At 46.2% G+C, this 20,757-nt stretch overlaps 1 protein-coding gene and 1 pseudogene across 1 annotated transcript; both read right to left on the reverse strand.

Moving 5' to 3' along the window:
- Window positions 1-540: 540 nt before the first annotated feature.
- On the reverse strand, window positions 541-20,674 carry LOC140389122 (E3 ubiquitin-protein ligase TRIM39-like; the record flags this gene model as incomplete). The annotated part of the gene is made up of 10 exons (XM_072473278.1): window positions 541-1,317; window positions 6,358-6,552; window positions 7,572-7,830; window positions 9,076-9,171; window positions 9,546-10,003; window positions 17,496-17,614; window positions 17,699-17,721; window positions 18,734-18,967; window positions 19,710-19,805; window positions 20,183-20,674. Coding segments are annotated over 10 exons (2,490 nt in total), but the record flags the coding sequence as incomplete, so codon positions are not given.
- Window positions 15,117-17,414, reverse strand: LOC140390344 (E3 ubiquitin-protein ligase TRIM39 pseudogene; annotated as a pseudogene).
- Window positions 20,675-20,757: the final 83 nt, after the last annotated feature.

Raw genomic sequence — 20,757 nt, forward strand, 5'->3', positions numbered from 1 at the left:
TATCCATTATTCTATGTATAAACCATCTGAACCCCTCGATTAGATTCCAGTCTGTAACTCACTGGATCCCATCGTTAACTGTATCAAACTCAGTCTCGCACAAGAGGTCAAATTCACCCCGCCCAGCGCCTCACTCTCCACCTCATCTCGCCCCCCAACTCCTCCTCCCATTTCTCCTGAGTCCTCACCATGTGCATTCCCCCTGCTTCCCCAGCCACCCGTATATGTCCCCAATCCTACCCTCCTCCATGTCCGGAAGCAGCAGCCGTTCCAATGGGACATACTTCGGCAGCCTGGGGAACCCTTTACACACCATCCGTGCAAAGTCACTCACTTGTAGATACCTAAAATCACTCCCCCCTCGGGAGCGCTACCCTCTTCCACAGCTCTCCCAGACTGGTGAACCATCTTAAGGGGAATTGGGGATGGGGAATAAATGCTGGCCCAGCAGCAACACCCACATTCTGGTAAATTAATTTAAAACATTCTTTCTGCTCATTCACTGAATCAGTAATCATCACACCAGGTGTCTGTCCCGTCTTCAAATAAAACATTTATTCAAGTGAGGAAACATTCTTATGCTTCATTCTATACCAGCCCAGTGTTTCTGGTCCCATTAGATTGAGAGAGGGACAGTGGGATGGGTGGAGAATCTGAGTTAAATTTACAGAATAAACAATACAGAAACACACTCACCCCCTGACAGCACACAGCAGAGAATCAGGACAACATGAGCTGTTCAGACAGTGAATCAGGCTTCTCACTAAAACTCCGACCTCCCAAAACGTGTCCCACTGTGTTACCCAGTGAGCAGTGTGAGTGGGTCAGGGTGATTACAAGGATTAACGATGGGGTAGAGTTTCTCGGTGAATGTGTCAGTGAAGGTGTACAGGTGAGACACGTCCTCAGCATCGTAAAATGACACCTGTCCTCCCTCATAATCCAGGTAAATTCCTAATTTCCGGGGTTTCACTTTCCGCTGGGAGATGACATCTGGGATTTTCAATGATTTGCAGTTAGGATACCGGGCGATGACCCAGAATCCATTCTCAGGTGAACGTGTGATGTTTGCTTTCCTGGTGACAGACTCTCTGCAGACACCCACAATCCAGTAAGGCTTGTTTCCAAGACCCACCTCCCAGTAGTGTCTCCCTGATGTGAAACTCTGTGAGCTCAACACATACAAGTTGTCAGTAAATCTGTTCGGATGATCAGGTCGAGCTTGCTGCTCATTTCCATGCCTCACACTAGTCAGATCCTGGGAAATGATGAGCTGGTTGTTTGCTGTCTCTGGGTCCAGGGTGAGACTTGCTGGAACTGGAAGAGAACATGATTGGGAAGCTGTTACTGTGAGAAAAACAGGAGTGAATGACGAGACGTGTACAGACGGTGATGGGACATCACCACTTTCCTCAGCCCAGGAACTGTGGAAGCTCAGGGACAGAGTGTGTGAAGAAATTTCTCCCCCTTCCCTCAGCTCCATTTACTCAGCACAGATCAGCATCAATTCACTGAGAATAAAGATCTCTCTCCAATACAAGACCTCGGTTAAGACAAGTTGTAAGAACTCGGTCACCGTCCTTGAGTCCAGCCTGTTGTGACATTTTGTGGACAGTGTTGACACGTTTTTCAATGCGTGAATGGGATTGAAGCATTAACTGTCTCACTCCGGCGTTTGAGTCTGACGGCCCTGACCTATATAAGAAATCCAGGTACGACGTACGGAAAGCCGTCAGGGAAGCAAAAAGACAATATCGCATCAAACTAGAGACCCAGGCCAACGACACAAACCCACGGCGTCTATGGCAGGGCTGACACGAGACCACAGGCTACAAAGCAAGGCCAGGCTGAATCTCTGGGGCTGGAGCATCCCTCCCCAATGAACTGAACAAGTTCTATGCCCGCTTTGAACAGTCAGCCAATACATCAGTGCCACCTGCCCAAACAGCCCTGGACACACCCCTACCCACTGTTACAGCCTGGGAGGTAAGAGCTGCCTTTTTGAAAGTGAACCCGCTGAAAGCGACGGGCCCGACGGAGTCCCTGGGCGGGCACTCAGAGCCTGCGCAGACCAGCTGGCGAGTGCATTCGCAGATATCTTCAACACCTCACTTCTCCGCTCTGGGGTCCCCAACTCCTTCAAGAAGACCACCATAATACCAGTACCAAAGAAGAACAAGGTAGCCTGCCTCAACGACTACCGACCGGTGGCCCTGACGTCTGTTATCATGAAGGTTAGTCATGAGACGGATCACTGCCAGCCTCCCAGATGGCCTCGATCCATTGCAGTTCACCTACCTCGGCAAGCGAGCCACAGCAGATGCTATCTCCCTGGCCCGACAATCAACTCTCGAACATCTCGACAAAAAGGACACCTACATGAGACTGCTGTTCATAGACTACAATGTTCCTGCTCCGTAACCCTGTCGGTTACGGCACTTTCAGTGTAGATCTGATTACTTTACAAATGTTATCAGGGTTTCTGCCTCTATCAACCTTTCAGGCAGAGAGTCCCAGGTCCAAACCACACTCTGAGTAAAAATAATCTCTTTCACCCTCCTCTCTCTTTCTCTGTATCTACTCTTCCTGATCAAGGACCCCGAGGCAATGGAACTCGGGGCTTCCTTTCCGCCCTATCCGGACACTCCTAATTTTATACACCTCAATAAAATCTCCTCTCAGCCTTCTCTGACCCAATGAAAACAACCCCAATCCATCCAATCATAACTCAGAACTCAAGGTTCTGATCCATCCAACACCCTCATTAATCTCCTCGCTATCCTCTCCAGCACACCAACCAGAAAGATACAAAGTACTCTAGCAATGGACTAACTAGTGTTTAACAAAGTTCCTACATTACCTCTCTGCTCTTATTTTCTATTCCTTGGTCAGTACAGGAAAATGTCCAGTGCCTTCACCACCTTATCTACCTGTCCTGAATCTGTCGTTGAAGGTAAGCATGCTGGAGGTGCAGCAGGCGATAAAGAAGGCTTAACGTACGTTGGCCTTCATTGCGAGAGGTTTTGAATATCGAAGCAGGGATGTGTTGCTGCAATTGTACAGGGCCTTGGTGAGGCCACACCTGGGTATTGTGTGCAGTCTTGGTCTCCTTCTCTGAGGAAGGATGTTCTTGCTCTCGAGGGAGTGCAGTGAAGGTTTACCAGACTGATTCCAGGGATGGCGGGACTGTCATATGAGGAGAGATTGACGAGGTTGGAATTGTCCTCGCTGGAGTTCAGACGTATGAGGGGGGTATCTCATAGAGACTGATAAAATTTTAACGGGACGAGACAGGGTCGATGCAGGGAAGATGTTACCAATGATGGGTGTGTCCAGAACCAGGGTCACAGTCTGAGGATTCAGGATAAACCATTTCGGACAGAGTTAAGGAGACAATTCTTCACCCAGAGAGTGGTGAGCCTGTGGAATTCATTACCACAGGGAGTAATTGAAGCTAAAACATTGAATATATTCAAGAAGCGGCTGGATATAGCACTTGGGGAGAATGGGATCAAAGGCTATGGGGAGAAAGCAGGTTCAGGCTATTGAGTTGGATGATCAGCCATGATCGTGATGAATGGCGGAGCAGGCTCCAAGGACCAAAAGGCCTCTTCCAGCTCCTATCTTCTATGTATCTATGTATCCATATAATCTGCAGAGCTACAGAGAAAAGGTGAAGGAACGGCCCTGGGGAGTTGATCTTGCAACGAGCTAGCAGGAACACAATGGGCCGATTGGTTTCCTCCTGTTTTGTAAACATTCTGGGATTCACAGAAAGAGACCATTCCAGACCAACCTGATTCGGCTGCAAATGAATTCTCCAGCCCAATCCCGGTTTCCAGTTCCTGCTCCGTAACCCTGTCGGTTACGGCACCTTGAGTGTTGATCTGATTACTTTATAAATATTACGAGAGGATAGATGTGAAAGATGTTCTGGGAGCCCGGCGAACCATGTCCATATGTTTTGGTCATGCCCGGCATTGGAGGGGTTCTGGAGAGGTGTGGCGGGAGTAATATCCCAGGTGGTGAAAGTCCGGGTCAAGCCAAGCTGGGGACGAGCAATATTTGGAGTAGTGGATGAGCCGGGAGTGCAGGAGGCGAAAGAGGCCGGAATTCTGGCCTTTGCGTCCCTAGTAGCCCGGCGAAGGGTCTTGCTATTGTGGAAGGAGGCGAAGCCCCCTAGCCTGGAGGCCTGGATAAACGACATGGCGGGGTTCATAAAATTGGAGAGAATTAAGTTTGCTTTGAGAGGGTCTGCACAGGGGTTTTACAGGCGGTGGCAACCGTTCCTAGAATATCTCGCGGAGGGTTAGAAGAAGGTCGGTCAGCAGCAGCAGCAACCCTGGGGGGGGGGGGGGGGGGGGGGGGGGGGGGGAGGGGGGAGGGTGGAGGGGGGAACGAGAGATTGTTTGAGGGGATGGACGAGCGGGAGATGGCATGGAGGGCGGGGAGAAACGGTACGTGGACCCATCCAACACCCTCATAAATCTCCTCGGTAACTTCTCCAGCACACTGACCAGAAAGATACAAAGTACTCTAGTTGTAGACTAACTAGTGTTTAATAAAGTTCATACATTATATCTCTTCCCCTAGTTTCTATTCCGTGCTCAGTCCAGGAAAATATCCGTTGTGTTATCTTCACAACATTATCCCCCTGTCCTGAACCTGTGGACATAAACTCAAAGCTCCCCCGGTTCCTCCACACCTCTTACTACCTTACCACTTACTGTCTATTCCCTTGCCAGATCTTCCCCCTCCCAATACATTAACCTCACACTTCTCTGATCCAAATTCCATTTGCTACAAGACAAAATCCTGAGGAAGAGACAGAAGGTGAAGTCTGCCTAAGTTGGGAGTTCCTGTCCTTGGTCACAGAAGGGGACAGAATGTGGTCATGGTGATTGGTATACGGAGTGAGGGGAAGTGTATCCGTCTTGACAACGGGGCATGTGGGGACCAATCGGCGCTCTGTGCGCAGGTCTGGCAATATCCCTTAGAAATGACAGAATATCGTTAAATAAATGTTTTCTGTTAACCTGGGGAAAGAAAAATACCCAACAATATACAGAGAATAACACTTGGGGTCACCCAGTGTTGGGGAAAAGCAGGAGGGAAAAGGGAGGGATAACCATAAAACAATCATGATCACCAGAGAAAAAGTATCTGGAAAACTAATGGGATTTAAGGCAACTTGTCCCCTGGACCTGATGTCCTGCATCCCAGGATTTTAAAGGAGGGGCTGGAGAGAAAGTGGATGCATTGGTTGTAATCTTTGCAAATTACCGAGATTACTGATCAATGATGGGATACAACTATTTATGATCAATATTCCTGATTGGATGAAGAAACCGAATGTACTGGAGCTAAATTTTCTGATGCCACAAAGTTAGGTCTTGAAGTTGTGAGGAGGATACAAAGGTTCTGCGGAGGGATATAGACCGGTGAGTGAGTGGACAAAGATTTAGCAGACGGAGTATAAAGTGGGAAAATGTGAGGTTGTCCACCTTGGCAGGAAGAATAGAAAAAGCAGCAAATTATTTCAATAGAGACGGCAGAATGCTGCAGTACAGAGGGATCTGGGGGACCTTGACCATGAATCACTAAAGGTTAGTGTCCAGGTACAGCAAGGAATGAGGAAAACAAATGGAATGTTGGCCTTTTTGGAAAAGGGATGGAGTGTAGAGTAGGGAAGATGTGCTGCAACTGTACAGGGGATTGGTGAGACTGCAGCTTGAATACTGTGTTCAGTTCTGATCTCTTTACATCAGGAGGGAGAGACTCTCATTGGACACAGTTCAGAGAAGGTTCACTGGGCTGATTCCTGGTGAAGGGATCATTTTATGAGGAAAGGTGAGCAGGTTGGTCTGTACTCACTGGAGTTTAGAAGAATAAGAGGTTATCTTATTGAAACATAACATTCTGAGGGGATTCCTTCGTCAGGGTAGATGCTGGGAGGATGTTTGATCTCTGGGGTAAGCGAGGTGTTGGTGACACAGCATCAAATGAAGGGGCCTCTACTTAAGACAGGGATGAGGAGGAATTCCTTCTCGGAGAGGGTTATTAGTCTTTGGAATTCTCTACCACAAAGACCAGCAGAGGCTGGGTCATTGATTCATGACCGAGTTCGATAGATTGTTGATCAACAACGGGGTTAAGGGTCATCTGGGACAGGCAGGAAAGTGGACTAAAGGCCACAATTCGATCAGACATGATCTTATCAAAAATCAGAGCAGGATCATTGGGCTGGACCACTCCTGTCCTTATTCCTTCTGATCTTATGATCATTTCATCAGCGTGTCAAACCTCATTAATCACGTGGATAACAGCAGGGAGACGGTAATATACAGAGAATGATACCTGGAGAAATCGCTGCTCTCATTTCCCTCCACACTTTGATGTATTTGACTGGTTCACCAGCGATATCCGCAGGTAACTGAGTGGAGACAGTTCCAGGCTTGTGAAACTTCATCTGACTCCTGTAAAAACAGGTCTGGAAATCAGTGTGTGTTAGAGAGACAGGAGTGATCGCATCACAAAACTGTTTCTTTAAACCTGCTCACCTCATCAACAGGTCCTGAATATCCTGAGGGGAAAGAAACAGAATAGATATGATCGAGTCAGATTAAAAAGTTCTTGTTGATGTAAATCCCGAGTAGAAATTATGAAGAGGGACAGAATCGAGACAAGGAATCAGATAGAAAATAACTTTTACTTTTTCCTTTCATTCCCTCTCTGAGCTCATCTTGGTCATCAGACCCACCTCCTGTCCCCTCCATCCTCTTCCCCAAAACTACTGATCACCCAAACTCCCCTCCTGGTCCCCATGTTAGCGGGATTGTCTCTCCTTTAAATCTACATCTTCACCCCTCTCGCCTCCTCATTATCCTCGATCAGTCTGCAACCTTTGACACGGTCGATCACACCATCCTCCTCCACCGCCTCTCCACTGTTGTCCAGCTGGGTGTTCTGCCCGCACCAGTTCCCACTCTTATCTCTCTAACCGTAGCCCCCATCACCCCTGTGGTTGGTGAACTACATTGGCTCCCGGTTCAATAACGTATTGATGTTGAAAATGCTCATCCTTGTTTTCAAATTCCTCCCTGGCCTCACTCCTCCCGATCTCTGTAATCTCCTCCAGCTCCACAACCCTCCGAGACATCCTCTAATTTGTGTCTCTTGTCCATCCCCGATATTAATCCCAACACTATTGCTGGCTGAGGCTTCATTTGAATCCAGCGTTCGCAGGATCAGGAACAGCAAAACCCACAACTCAATAAAGATCTACCGACTCCACTTTAACAACGCATCTTAACCCCGTCCTCAGTAGAACTCCATGGGCAGCAGTGTAAACGTCTCCAGTTCCCAGCCCAGCTCTCTCTGAGTCCAATCATCAATCAGTGCCGTGGTTACACTGAGTATCGGAATCACACTGAGATTCTCTCACCTCATTTCCCATTGGACCCTTACTGACAGCAGAAAGAAACAATCACCCAACCAATCAGACTGAGGCCTTGCCCAATCCCAGAGGTTAAAGGTCAGAGTGCCCGCCCTCAGTCTCTGGAATGTTTCACTGGACAAGACAAAGAGATTTTGTACCTTGAGGAACTCTGGGGCCTCTTGTACCGCCAGCCTCGATTTTAGATCTCTTATTGCTCCTTCAACAGAAGACATTTCAGCCATGGTTTTGGTTAAATTGCTCTCCATTTCCTCGAACACTTTATTGCTTTTTCTCTCCAACTCTGCTTTCAGCAGCTCCTCCTTCTCAACCAGGAACTTGTGCATCTTTTCAAATTCACTGTTGATTTCATTTCTCAGTCTGTCAACTTCAGCCTGGAACAGATTGAATACAGAACGGAATAAACAACGTTTATAATACCAGTGTCCCTGGTCTCTGTCCACTGGGATATAGGAAAAATGTTTGCATCCAGTAGGACTAACAAATAATAACAGCTCACTGCTGGCTCAATAATTTGTTGGAATATTGAGTATGTGGGAGTGAGTTACAAACAAACATTATAAAATGATTCCAATGGTTAATCCTCAATAAGAACCATCAAGGTGTGAATTACAGACTGGAATTTAATCGAGGGGTACAGATGGTTTATATATAGAATAATGGATACCTGGGAGTGAATTACAGACTGGAATCTAATCGAGAGGTTCAGATGGTTTATATATAGAATAATGGATACCTGGGAGTGATTTACAGACTGGAATCTAATCGAGAGCTTCAGATAGTTCATATATAAAACAATCGATACCTGGGAGTGAGTTACAGACTGGAATCTAATCAAGGGGTTCAGATGGTTTATATATAGAATAATGGATACCTGAGAGTGAGTTACAGACTGGAATCTAATCGAAAGGTTCAGATGGTTTATATATAGAATAATGGATATCCAGGAGTGAGTTACAGACTGGAATCTAATTGAGGGGTATAGATGCTTTATATATAGAATAATGGATACCTGGGGGTGAGTTACAGACTGGAATCTAATCGAGGGGTTCAGATGGTTTATATATAGAATAATGGATAACTGGGGGTGAGTTCCAGACTGGAATCTAATCGAGGGGTTCAGATGGTTTATATATTGAATAATGGATACACGGGAGTGAGTTACAGACTGGAATCTAATCGAGGGTTCAGATGGTTTATATATAGAATAATGGATAACTGGGGGTGAGTTACAGACTGGAATCTAATCGAGGGGTTCAGATGCTTCAAATATAGAATAATGGATACTTGGGAGTGAGTTACAGACTGGAAGCTAATCGAGGGGTTCAGATGGTTTATATATAGAATAATGGATACACGGGAGTGAGTTACAGCCAAGATTTATTTAATGAATTGTTGTGACTGATTTGAGAGAGAAAATAAGACATTTTCACATTGTCATAATAATCTGCAGTTTGCAGACACTCCCTTTCTTTCCGTTCAGGGACCAGCCCGCAGTTTACTTTGGAGCAGCAGCATTTTATTCAGTAAAACTCTCTCTCTGACTGTGTGAGAAGCTCACTCACTCTCAATAACAAACACAGGGAAGTTTACACAAAGCCTAAAGGACACTCTCCTACCTTCATGTGTAAAATCCCATCCTCGCGTTCTCTTTTACTGTGGAGACTGAGGTCCATTTGCTTCTGCAGAGTTTCCAATGATGTTTCTAACTTGTTCTGAGACAGAAAGGACACAAAGGGGTTTGTCAAAGGAAACAATCATTGTCACCTTCTGGAGGAGTTTGCTGTTTTACATAGAGTGAGACTAGTGAGGTAGAGAAGGAGATATTCTCAGGATTGACACTCAATAAACAAAGTAGAAGCTGTGGGTTAATTCTGTTTGTTACAATTATCCTCCTCCAGGTTAATACCCCTCCTCAATCAATCCTTTCCTCGCTCCCTCTCTCTTTCGACATTCCTCTCCCCTTCCCTACCCCTGTCTCTCCTGCCCTTTCTTCCCCTCCCCACATTCTACAAACACTCTCTCTCTCTATTACTTACACCCTGTCCCTCTTCCCCATCTACCTGTGTCAATAGCAGTGATCCAGTACCTTGTATATCTGGGCTGCCTCCTTTATTGGGATCACCCTGTGCGTCTTATGTGCGCTGGACATCCCACACACCAGACAGATCGCTTTGTGTTCATCTTCACAGAAGAGTTTCAGCTTCTCTTCGTGTTCCTGACAGTAAAACTCCTCCTGTGGCTGTGTCACCTTCACCTTCTGCCCCCTGAACCTCTCCACGATGTTATTCAGGGTGAGAGCGGGCCTGACGTTCCTCTGGGTGAAGACCTGTCGACACTGGGGGCAGGAAACATCGCCCGGGACCTCCTGCCAACTCTGAGAGATGCAGGAGCTGCAGAAATGATGTCCACATTCCAGAGACACCGGCTGGGTGAATATCTCCAGACAGATGGGACAGGTTAGTTCCTGTGTGAGATCTGGAGACGCCATCCCAGTGCTCAGAGTCTCTCTCTCCTTCCCTGTTCCAGCTCTGTCACTTTCAATTCCTGTTCAGGGCTGCACTTCCTGGATTTCACTTCACGTGATCAGTGACACATCTCAGTGTCAGGAACTTTGGAACTAAATCAAACTGACCCCAGAATTGTGTCTGGAGCCCCTCCCTCATCCCTGAGCCCCTCCTTATTCTCTCTCCACCCTGTCTCCAGCTGACCCTCATTCTTACAAAAAACATCTTTTTGAAAATGTCCACCCCCATCTCCAACCTCCCCCTTGTTCCACAAATTCCTGGAGAGTCTCTTTCTCTCTCCCAAATCCGGGCCCATCTTTCCCCCCTCAATCCTGCCTGAACCTCTCCGATCAGCTTCTGGACAGGAAGATGGAAAGTTGGTGCCGAGTTTGTGTAACTGGAGTGAAGAGGAACAACGCTGTGTTGGAGCTGCTCATTTCTCAGATGCTGCACATTCTCTGCCTGTGGGGAGAAGCGTCTCGAACAACAGATTCAGTCTCAATGTTGTTGTCCGATTTACGCTGCTGTCGGGTCCCTTTGGATGTTTCACTGCATTGAAGGCGCTATATAAATGTAATTTGTTGTTGCCTCTGACTGAATCAAAGTGTTTGTGCTGGAAACTGTCCTGAGGGGGGTCTGCCGTCCCAGCCAGTGACCCTGACACACACCCTCACACAGACAGACACGGACACACACAGGCAGACATACACAAGCAAACAGACCCTGACACACACACACAGACAGACACACACAGACAGACACAGACACACACACAGACAGACACACACACACACACCCTACCTAGGCAGAGCTTCCATTTACTGGAGAGTGATGAAGGGACAGGCTCTGTCAGTCACTAGATCACATTTACACATCTGGAACTGGGACATCGACTGCACAATAACATCTTTAAATTCCTGTTCACCTCCTGCTCCATCCGCTTGTTAATCTTCTGTTAGTTTGAACAAATCGTGAAGCTGATTCTGCTATTGCCTCACCCACAGTTTGTGATCATCTCACAAGACATGTCACTGAGACAGTGATGCTCATTGAACAGATATTCGACTGGGGTGGCAGCACTCAATGGGAGACAGTGAATCAGCCTCTTGTTGAACACTCTGGACAATATCCCTTTCCATTGGCCCCCACTGGGAGTCACTGGGAGTACAAATGCTGTCATCGAGCTCAAAGCTGGTCTGTACCTGAACCACATTTACTCACCTTGGTTTTATAACCTTTGTGTGAAGAAGCGCTTCCTGAAATCCCCCCTTGATCTCTCTCATCCTGACCCACACTTTCCCCAGGTTGGCTGGAAGGGCTTGACATGGAGCAGCCATGTAATTATTATAATAATAATAATAATCTTTATTATTGTCACAAGTCAGCTTACATTAACACTGCAATGAAGTTTACTGTGAAAAGCCCCTAGTCACCACATTCCGGCACCTGTTCGGGAACACAGAGGAAGAATCAGAATGTCCAAATTACCGAACTGCACGTCTTTCGGGGCTTGTGGGAGGAAATCGGAGCACCCGCAGGAAACCCACACAGACACGGGGATAACGTGTGGACTCCACACAGACAGTGCCCCAAGCAGGGAATCGTACCTGGGACCCTGGAACTGTGTAGCAACAGTGCTAACCACTGTGCTACAGTGCTGCCCACTATTCTATATATAAATCATCTCAACCCCTCGATTAGATACCAATCTGTAACTCACTCCCAGGTATCCATTATTGTATATATAAACCATCTGAACCCCTCGATTAGATTCCAGTCTGTAACTCACTCCCAGGTATCCATTATTCTATATTTTAACCATCTGAACCATTCGATTAGATTCCAGTCTGTAACTCACTCCCAGGTATCCATTATTCTACATATAAACCATCTGAACCATTCGATTAGATTCCAGTCTGTAACTCACTCCCAGGTATCCATTATTCTCGATAGAAACCATCTGAACCCCTGGATTTGATTCCAGTCTGTAACTCACTCCCAGGTATCCATTATTCTATATATAAACCATCTGAACTCCTCGATTTGATTCCAGTCTGTAACTCACTCCCACGTATCCATTATTCTATATATAAACCATCTGAACTCCTCGATTTGATTCCAGTCTGTAACTCACTCCCAGGTATCCATTATTCTCGATAGAAACCATCTGAACCCCTCGATTTGATTCCAGTCTGTTACTCACTCCCAGGTATCCATTATTCTATATATAAACCATCTGAACTCCTCGATTAAATTCCAGTCTGTAACTCACTCCCAGGTATCCATTATTCTATATATAAACCATCTGAACTCCTCGATTAGATTCCAGTCTGTAACTCACTCCCAGGTATCCATTATTCTATATATAAACCATCTGAACTCCTCGATTAGATTCCAGTCTGTAACTCACTCCCAGGTATCCATTATTCTATATATAAACCATCTGAACTCCTCGATTTGATTCCAGTCTGTAATTCACTCCCAGGTATCCATTATTCTATAGAAAACCATCTGAACCCCTCGATTAGATTCCAGTCTGTAACTCACTCCCAGGTATCCATTATTCTACATATAAACCATCTGAACCCCTCGATTAGATTCCAGTCTGTAACTCTCTCCCAGGTATCCATTATTCTATATATAAACCATCTGAACTCCTCGAATAGATGCCAGTCTGTAACTCACTCCCAGGTATCCATTATTCTATATATAAACCATCTGAACCCCTCGATTAGATTCCAGTCTGTATCTCACTCCCAGGTATCCATTATTCTATTTTTCAACCATCTGAACCCCTCGATTTGATTCCAGTCTGTAACTCACTCCCAGGTATCCATTATTCTATATATAAACCATCTGAACCCCTCGATTAGATTCCAGTCTGTAACTCACTCCCAGGTATCCATCATTCTACATATAAACCATCTGAACCCCTCGATTAGATTCCAGTCTGTAACTCACTCCCAGGTATCCATTATTCTATATATAAACCATCTGAACCCCTCGAATAGATTCCAGTCTGTAACTCACTCCCAGGTATCCATTATTCTATATATAAACCATCTGAACCCCTCGATTAGATTCCAGTCTGTAAGTCACTTCTGGGTATCCATTATTCTATATATAAACCATCTGAACCCCTCGATTTGATTCCAGTCTGTAACATCCACGCACAAGAGATCAAATTCACCCCGCCCAGCGACTCATTCCCCACTCCCCAACCTATCCCCCAACTCCTCCTCCCATTTCTCCTGAATCCTCATCACGTGCATTCCCCCTGCTTCCCCAGCCACCCGGAGATGTCCCCAATTCTACCCTCCTCCTCCATGTCCGGAAGCAGCAGCCGTTCCAATGGGACATACTTCGGCAGCCTGGGGAACTCTTTCCACACCTTCTGTGCGAAGTCACTCACTTGTAGATACCTAAAATCACTCCCCTCGGGAGCTCTCCCCTCTCCCGCAGCTCTTCCAGACTGGCAAACCTCTCCTCCAAATATAAATCCCTGGCCCTCATCAACCCCACCTCTCTCCACCTCCTGTACATGCCATCCGTCTCCCCCGGTTTGAATCCGTGGTTCACACACAACAGTGTTTGCACCGACATCCCCTCCGTCCGAAACTGTCTCCTCAGCTGGTTCCACACCCTAACCGTGGACTGTACAACCGGGCTCTCCATATATCTCCTCGGTGACAACGGTAGTGCCACCGTTACCATGGCCCTGAATCTGGGCCCCCTACAGGACTCCTCATCCATCCTAACCCATTCCGGTCTCTCTCCCTCCCACTATCACCTCACTTTCTCCACATTCACCACCCAATAATAGTACAGCAGGTTCGGTAACGCCAAGTCCCCTTTCTCTCCCTGCCTCTGTATCACAGCCCACTTCCCCCTTGGCACCTTCCCCACCCAAATAAACTCCCAAATTACGTTGACCAAATTCCAGAAGAAGGCCTTCCGAATACAAATAGGGAGCATCTGAAATACAAATAAAAACCTAGGCAAGACATTCATCTTCACCACTTGGACCCCTCCCGCCAGCATCAGGTGCTGTGTATCCCACCTCCTAAAGTCCTCCTTTATCTACTCCACCAACTTTGTTAAGTTCCACTTATGCAGTCTCGCCCACTCCCCTGTCACCTGGACCCCCAGATACCTAAACCTATCCCTACCTACCCTAAATGGCAACCCCCCTAAATAAGCTGAAACAGAGAAAGTTAGCAAGCAGATACAGTGAACTATTAGGAAGGTAAATGGTATCTTAGCCTTTATTACAACGGGGCTGAAGTATAAGACTATAAGTCTTGCTGCAAAGTAACAGGGATTGAGTGTGGTCACAGCTGGAGGACTGTGGACAGTTTTAGTCTCCGTACCTGAGGAAACATGTACTTACCTTAGAGGGAGCAATGAAGGTTCTCGGAATTGATACTTGGGATGAAAGGGTTTTCTGATATGAGGTGGGATTGAGTTGGATGGCTCTATATTCTTTCAAGTTTAGAAGAATAAGAGGTGATCTTATTGAAACATATACAATTCTCACAGAGCCTGACAGGGTCGATGCTGAGACTGGTCTAGAACGAGGGGTCACAGAATCAGGATAAGTGGTCGTCCATTTCAGACAGAGATGAGGAGAAATTCCTTCCCTCAGAGAGAGTTGTGAATCTTTGTGATTCTCTCTCTCGGTGAGATGATAGTGAGTATATTCCACACAGAGATCGGTATATTCCTGAGTGCAAAGAGAATTAAGGGATAGGAGGGGACAGTGGAGTCGGTGTTGATGATCAGACAGGATCTTACTGAATGGTCACATGTCCGACTCCGGAACCTATTCTGATATTCTCATTCCTGATACCACCACCTGGAGGTTCCCTTCCAGTCACTCACCATCCCGACTGGGAAACATATCGGCCGTTCCTTCACTGTCACTGGGTCAGAATCCTGGAACTCCCTCCCTAACAGCACTGTGGATGTACCTACACAACAGGGACTGCAGCGGGTTCACGAAGGCAGCTCACCACCACCTTCTTAAGGGCAATTAGGGATGGGGAATAAATGCTGGCCCAGCAGCAACACCCACATTCTGGTAAATTAATTTAAAACATTCTTTCTGCTCATTCACTGAATCAGTAATCATCACACCAGGTGTCAGTCCCGTCTTCAAATAAAATATTTATTCAAGGGAGGAAACAAAATAAAGGTTCAGAATGAATTGTTCGAGAGCTGGGCACAGTTACCACAATTCAGGAGATTTTGCTTCATTCTATACCAGCCCAGTGTTTATGGGTCCCATTATATTCAGAGAGGGACAGTGGGATGGGTGGAGAATCTGAGTTAAATTTACAGAATAAACAATACAGAAACACACTCACCCCCTGACAGCACACAGCAGAGAATCAGGACAACATGAGCTGTTCAGACAGTGAATCAGGCTTCTCACTAAAACTCCAACCTCCCAAAACGTGTCCCACTGTGTTACCCAGTGAGCAGTGTGAGTGGGTCAGGGTTATCACCAGTCTTATCATTACAAGGATTAAAGATGGGGTAGAGTTTCTCGGTGAATGTGTCAGTGAAGGTGTACAGGTGAGACATGTCCTCAGCATCGTAAAATGACACCTGTCCTCCCTCATAATCCAGGTAAATTCCCAACTTCCGGGGTTTCACTTTCCGCTGGGAGATGACATCCGGGATTTTCAATGATTTGCAGTCAGTACACTGGCCGATGACCCAGAATCCATTCTCAGTTGAATGAATGATCTTTCCTTTCCTGTTGACAGACTCTCTGCAGACACCCACAATCCAGTCAGGCTTGTGTCCAAGACCCACCTCCCAGTAATGTCTCCCTGATGTGAAACTCTGGGAGCTCAAAACATACAAGTAATCAAATCTCCCTGGTTTATTGGGAAGGACAATAAGGATCCTGTTGACAAACCTCACACTAGTCAGATCCTGGGAAATGATGAGTCGGTTGTTTGCCGTCTCCGGGTCCAGGGTGAGAGATGCTGGAACTGGAAGAGAACATGATAGGGAAGCTGTTACTGTGAGAAAAACAGGAGTGAATGACGAGACGTGTACAGACGGTGATGGGACATCACCACTTTCCTCAGCCCAGGAACTGTGGAAGCTCAGGGACAGAGTGTCTGAAGAAATTTCTCCCCTTTCCCTCAGCTCCATACACTCAGCACAGATCAGCATCAATTCACTGAGAATAAAGATCTCTCTCCAGGACAAGACCTCGGGAAAGACAAGTTGACCCTCATCGGCTTCTTACCCAGGACAGAGGCAGGAGAAAAAAATGGAGGGAGAACTTAAATCAATCATGATCACCAGAAAAAAATACCTGGAGAACTAATGGGATTTAAGGCAACTTGTCCCCTGGACCTGATGTCCTGCATCCCAGGATTTTAAAGGAGGGGCTGGAGAGAAAGTGGATGCATTGGTTGTAATCTTTGCAAATTCCCGAGATTACTGATCAATGATGGGGATGCAACTATTTATGATCAATATTCCTGATTGGATGAAGAAACCGAATGTACTGGAGCTAAATTTTCTGATGCCACAAAGTTAGGTCTTGAAGTTGTGAGGAGGATACAAAGGTTCTGCGGAGGGATATAGACCAGTTGAGTGAGTGGACAAAGATTTAGCAGATGGAGTATAAAGTGGGAAAATGGGAGGTTGTCCACCTTGGCAGGAAGAATAGAAAAAGCAGCAAATTATTTCAATAGAGACGGCAGAATGCTGTAGTACAGAGGGATCTGGGGGACCTTGACCATGAATCACTAAATGTTAGTGTCCAGGTACAGCAAGGAATGAGGAAAACAAATGGAATGTTGGCCTTTATTGGAAAAGGGATGGAGTGTAGAGTAGGGAAGATTTGCTACAACTTTACAGGGGATTGGTGAGACTGCAGCTTGAGTACTGTATTCAGATCTGATCTCCTAACATCAAGAGGGAGAGACTCTCATTGGACACAGTTCAGAGAAGATTCACTGGACTGATTCCTGGTGAAGGGATCATTTTATGAGGAAAGGTTGAGCAGGTTGGTCTGTACTCACTGGAGTTTAGAAGAATAAGAGGTTATCTTATCGAAACATAACATTCTGAGGGGATTCCTTCGTCAGGGTAGATGCTGGGAGGATGTTTATTCTCTGGGGTAAGCGAGGTGTTGGTGACACAGCATCAAATGAAGGGGCCTCTACTTAAGACAGAGATGAGGAGGAATTCCTTCTCGGAGAGGGTTATTAGTCTTTGGAATTCTCTACCACAGAGAGCAGCAGAGGCTGGGTCATTGATTCATGACCGAGTTCGATAGTTTGTTGACCAACAAGGGGGTTAAGGGTCATCTGGGGCAGGCAGGAAAGTGGACTAAAGGCCACAATTCGATCAGACATGATCTTATCAAAAATCAGAGCAGGTTCACTGGGCTGGACCACTCCTGTTCTTATTCCTTCTGATCTTATGATCATTTCATCAGTGTGTCAAACCTCATTAATCACGTGGATAACAGCATGGAGACGGTAATATACAGAGAATGATACCTGGAGAAATCGCTGCTCTCATTTCCCTCCACACTTTGATGTATTTGACTGGTTCACCAGCGATATCCGCAGGTAACTGAGTGGAGACAGTTCCAGGCTTGTGAAACTCCATCTGACTCCTGTAAAAACAGGTCTGGAAATCAGTGTGTGTTAGAGAGACAGCAGTGATCGCATCACAAAACTGTTTCTTTAAATCTGCTCACCTCATCAACAGGTCCTGAATATCCTGAGGGGAAAGAAAGAGAATAGATATGATCGAGCCAGATTAAAGAGTTCTTGTTGATGTCAATCCCGAGTAGAAATTTTGAAGAGGGACAGAATCGCGACAAGGAATCAGATAGAAAATAACTTTTACTTTTTCCTTTCATTCCCTCTCTGAGCTCATCCTAGTCATCAGACCCACCTCCTGTCCCCTCCATCCTCTTCCCCAAAACTACTGATCTCCCAACCTCCCCTCCTGGTCCCCATGTTAGCGGGATTGTCTCTCCTTTAAATCTACATCTTCACCCCTCTCGCCTCCTCATTATTCTCGATCAGTCTGCAACCTTTGACACGGTCGATCACACCATCCTCCTCCACTGCCTCTCCACTGTTGTCCAGCTGGGTGTTCTGCCCGCACCAGTTCCCACTCTTATCTCTCTAACCGTAGCCCCCATCACCCCTGTGGTTGGTGAACTACATTAGCTCCCGGTTCAACAACGTATTGATGTTGAAAATTCTCATCCTTGTTTTCAAATTCCTCCATGGCCTCACTCCTCCCTATCTCTGTAATCTCCTCCAGCTCCACAACCCTCCGAGACATCCTCTAATTTGTCTCTCTTGTCCATCCCCGATATTAATCCCAACACTATTGTTGGCTGAGGCTTCATTTGAATCCAGCGTTCGCAGGATCAGGAACAGCAAACCCACAACTCAATAAAGATCTACCGACTCCACTTTAACAACGCATCTCAACCCCGTCCTCAGTAGAACTCCATCTGCAGCAGTGTAAACGTCTCCAGTTCCCAGCCCAGCTCTCTCTGAGTCCAATCATCAATCAGTGCCGTGGTTACACTGAGTATCGGAATCACACTGAGATTATCTCACCTCATTTCCCATTGGACCCTTACTGACAGCAGAAAGAAACAATCACCCAACCAATCAGACTGAGGCCTTGCCCAATCCCAGAGGTTAAAGGTCAGAGTGCCCGCCCTCAGTCTCTGGAATGTTTCACTGGACAAGACAAAGAGATTTTGTACCTTGAGGAACTCTGGGGCCTCTTGTACCTCCAGCCTCGATTTTAGATCTCTTATTGCTCCTTCAAGAGAAGACAATTCATCCATGGTTTTGGTTAAATTGCTCTCTATTTCCTCGAACACTTTATTGCTTTTTCTCTCCAACTCTGCTTTCAGCAGCTCCTCCTTCTCAAACAGGAACTTGTGCATCTTTTCAAATTCACTGTTGATTTCATTTCTCAGTCTGTCAACTTCAGCCTGGAACAGATTGAATACAGAACGGAATAAACAACGTTTATAATCCCAGTGACCCTGGGGTAAAAAATTGATATCCAGCAAGGATAACAAATAATAACAGCTCACTGCCTGCTGAACAGTTTGATGGAACTTTGGCTGTGTGGGAGTGAGTTACAAACATGATTCAGTGATTCCAATAGTTTATCATTAAATAACAGACATCAAGGACTGAATCACCGAGTGGAATCTAATCGCGGAATGCAGATGATTTATATATAGAATAATGGATACCTGGGAGTGAGTAACAGACTGGAATCTAATCGAGGGGTTTCAGATGCTTTATATACAGAATAATGGATACCTGTGAGTGAGTTACAGACTGGAATCTAATCGAGGGGTTCAGATGGTTTATATATTGAATAATGGATACCTGGGAGTGAGTTACACACTGGAATCTAATCGAGGGGTTCAGATGGTTTATATATAGAATAATGGATACACGGGAGTGAGTTACAGACAAGATTTATTTAATCAATTGATGGGATTGGTTTGAGAGAGAAAATAAGACATTTTCACACTGTCATAATAATCTGCAATTTGCAGACGCTCCCTTATCTTGCAGTTCGGGGAGCAGCCCACAGTGTACTTTGGAGCAGCAGCATTTTATTCAGTAAAACTCTCTCTCTGACTGTGTGAGAGGCTCACTCACTCTCAATAACAAACACAGGGAAGTTTACACAAAGCCTAAAGGCCAGTCTCCTACCTTCATGTGTAAAATCCCATCCTCGCGTTCCCTTTTACTGTGGAGACTGAGGTCCATTTGCTTCTGCAGAGTTTCCAATGATGTTTCTAACTTGTTCTGAGACAGAAAGGACACAAAGGGGTTTGTCAAAGGAAACAATCATTGTCACATTCTGGATGAGTTTGCTGTTTTAAATCGAGTGAGACTAGTGAGGTAGAGAAGGAGATATTCTCAGGATTGACACTCAATAAACAAAGTAGAAGCTGTGGGTTAATTCTGTTTGTTGCAATTATCCTCCTCCAGGTTAATTCCCCTCCTCAATCAATCCTTTCCTCGTTCCAACACTCTCCTCTTTACATTCCTCTCCCCTTCCCTACCCCTTTCTCTCCTGCCCTCTCTTCCCCTTCCCACATTCTACAAACACTCGCTCTCTCTATTACTTACACCCTGTCCCTCTTCCCCATCTACCTGTGTCAGTAACAGTGATGCAGTACCTTGTATATCTGGGCTGCCTCCTTTATTGGGATCACACTGTGCGTCTTATGAGCTCTGGACATCCCACACACCAGACAGATCGCTTTGTGTTCATCTTCACAGAAGAGTTTCAGCTTCTCTTCGTGTTCCTGACAGTAAAACTCCTCCTGTGGCTGTGTCACCTTCACCTTCTGCTCTCTGAACCTCTCCACGATGTTAATCAGGGTGAGAGCGGGCCTGACGTTCCTCTGGGTGAAGACCTGTCGACACTGGGGGCAGGAAACATCTCCCGGGACCTTCTGCCAACTCTGAGAGATGCAGGAGCTGCAGAAATGATGTCCACAATCCAGAGACACCGGCTGGGTGAATATCTCCAGACAGATGGGACAGGTTAGTTCCTGAGTGAGATCTGGAGACGCCATCCCAGTGCTCAGTCTCTCTCTCCTTCCCTGTTCCAGCTCTTTCACTTTCAATTCCTGTTCAGGGCTGCACTTCCTGGATTTCACTTCACGTGATCAGTGACACATCTCAGTGTCAGGAACTTTGGAATTAAATCAAACTGACCCCTTTATTGTGTTTGGAGCCCCTCCCTCAT

Source organism: Scyliorhinus torazame, chromosome 14 (assembly GCF_047496885.1).
Source record: "Scyliorhinus torazame isolate Kashiwa2021f chromosome 14, sScyTor2.1, whole genome shotgun sequence".
Classification (NCBI taxonomy): Eukaryota; Metazoa; Chordata; class Chondrichthyes; order Carcharhiniformes; family Scyliorhinidae; genus Scyliorhinus; species Scyliorhinus torazame.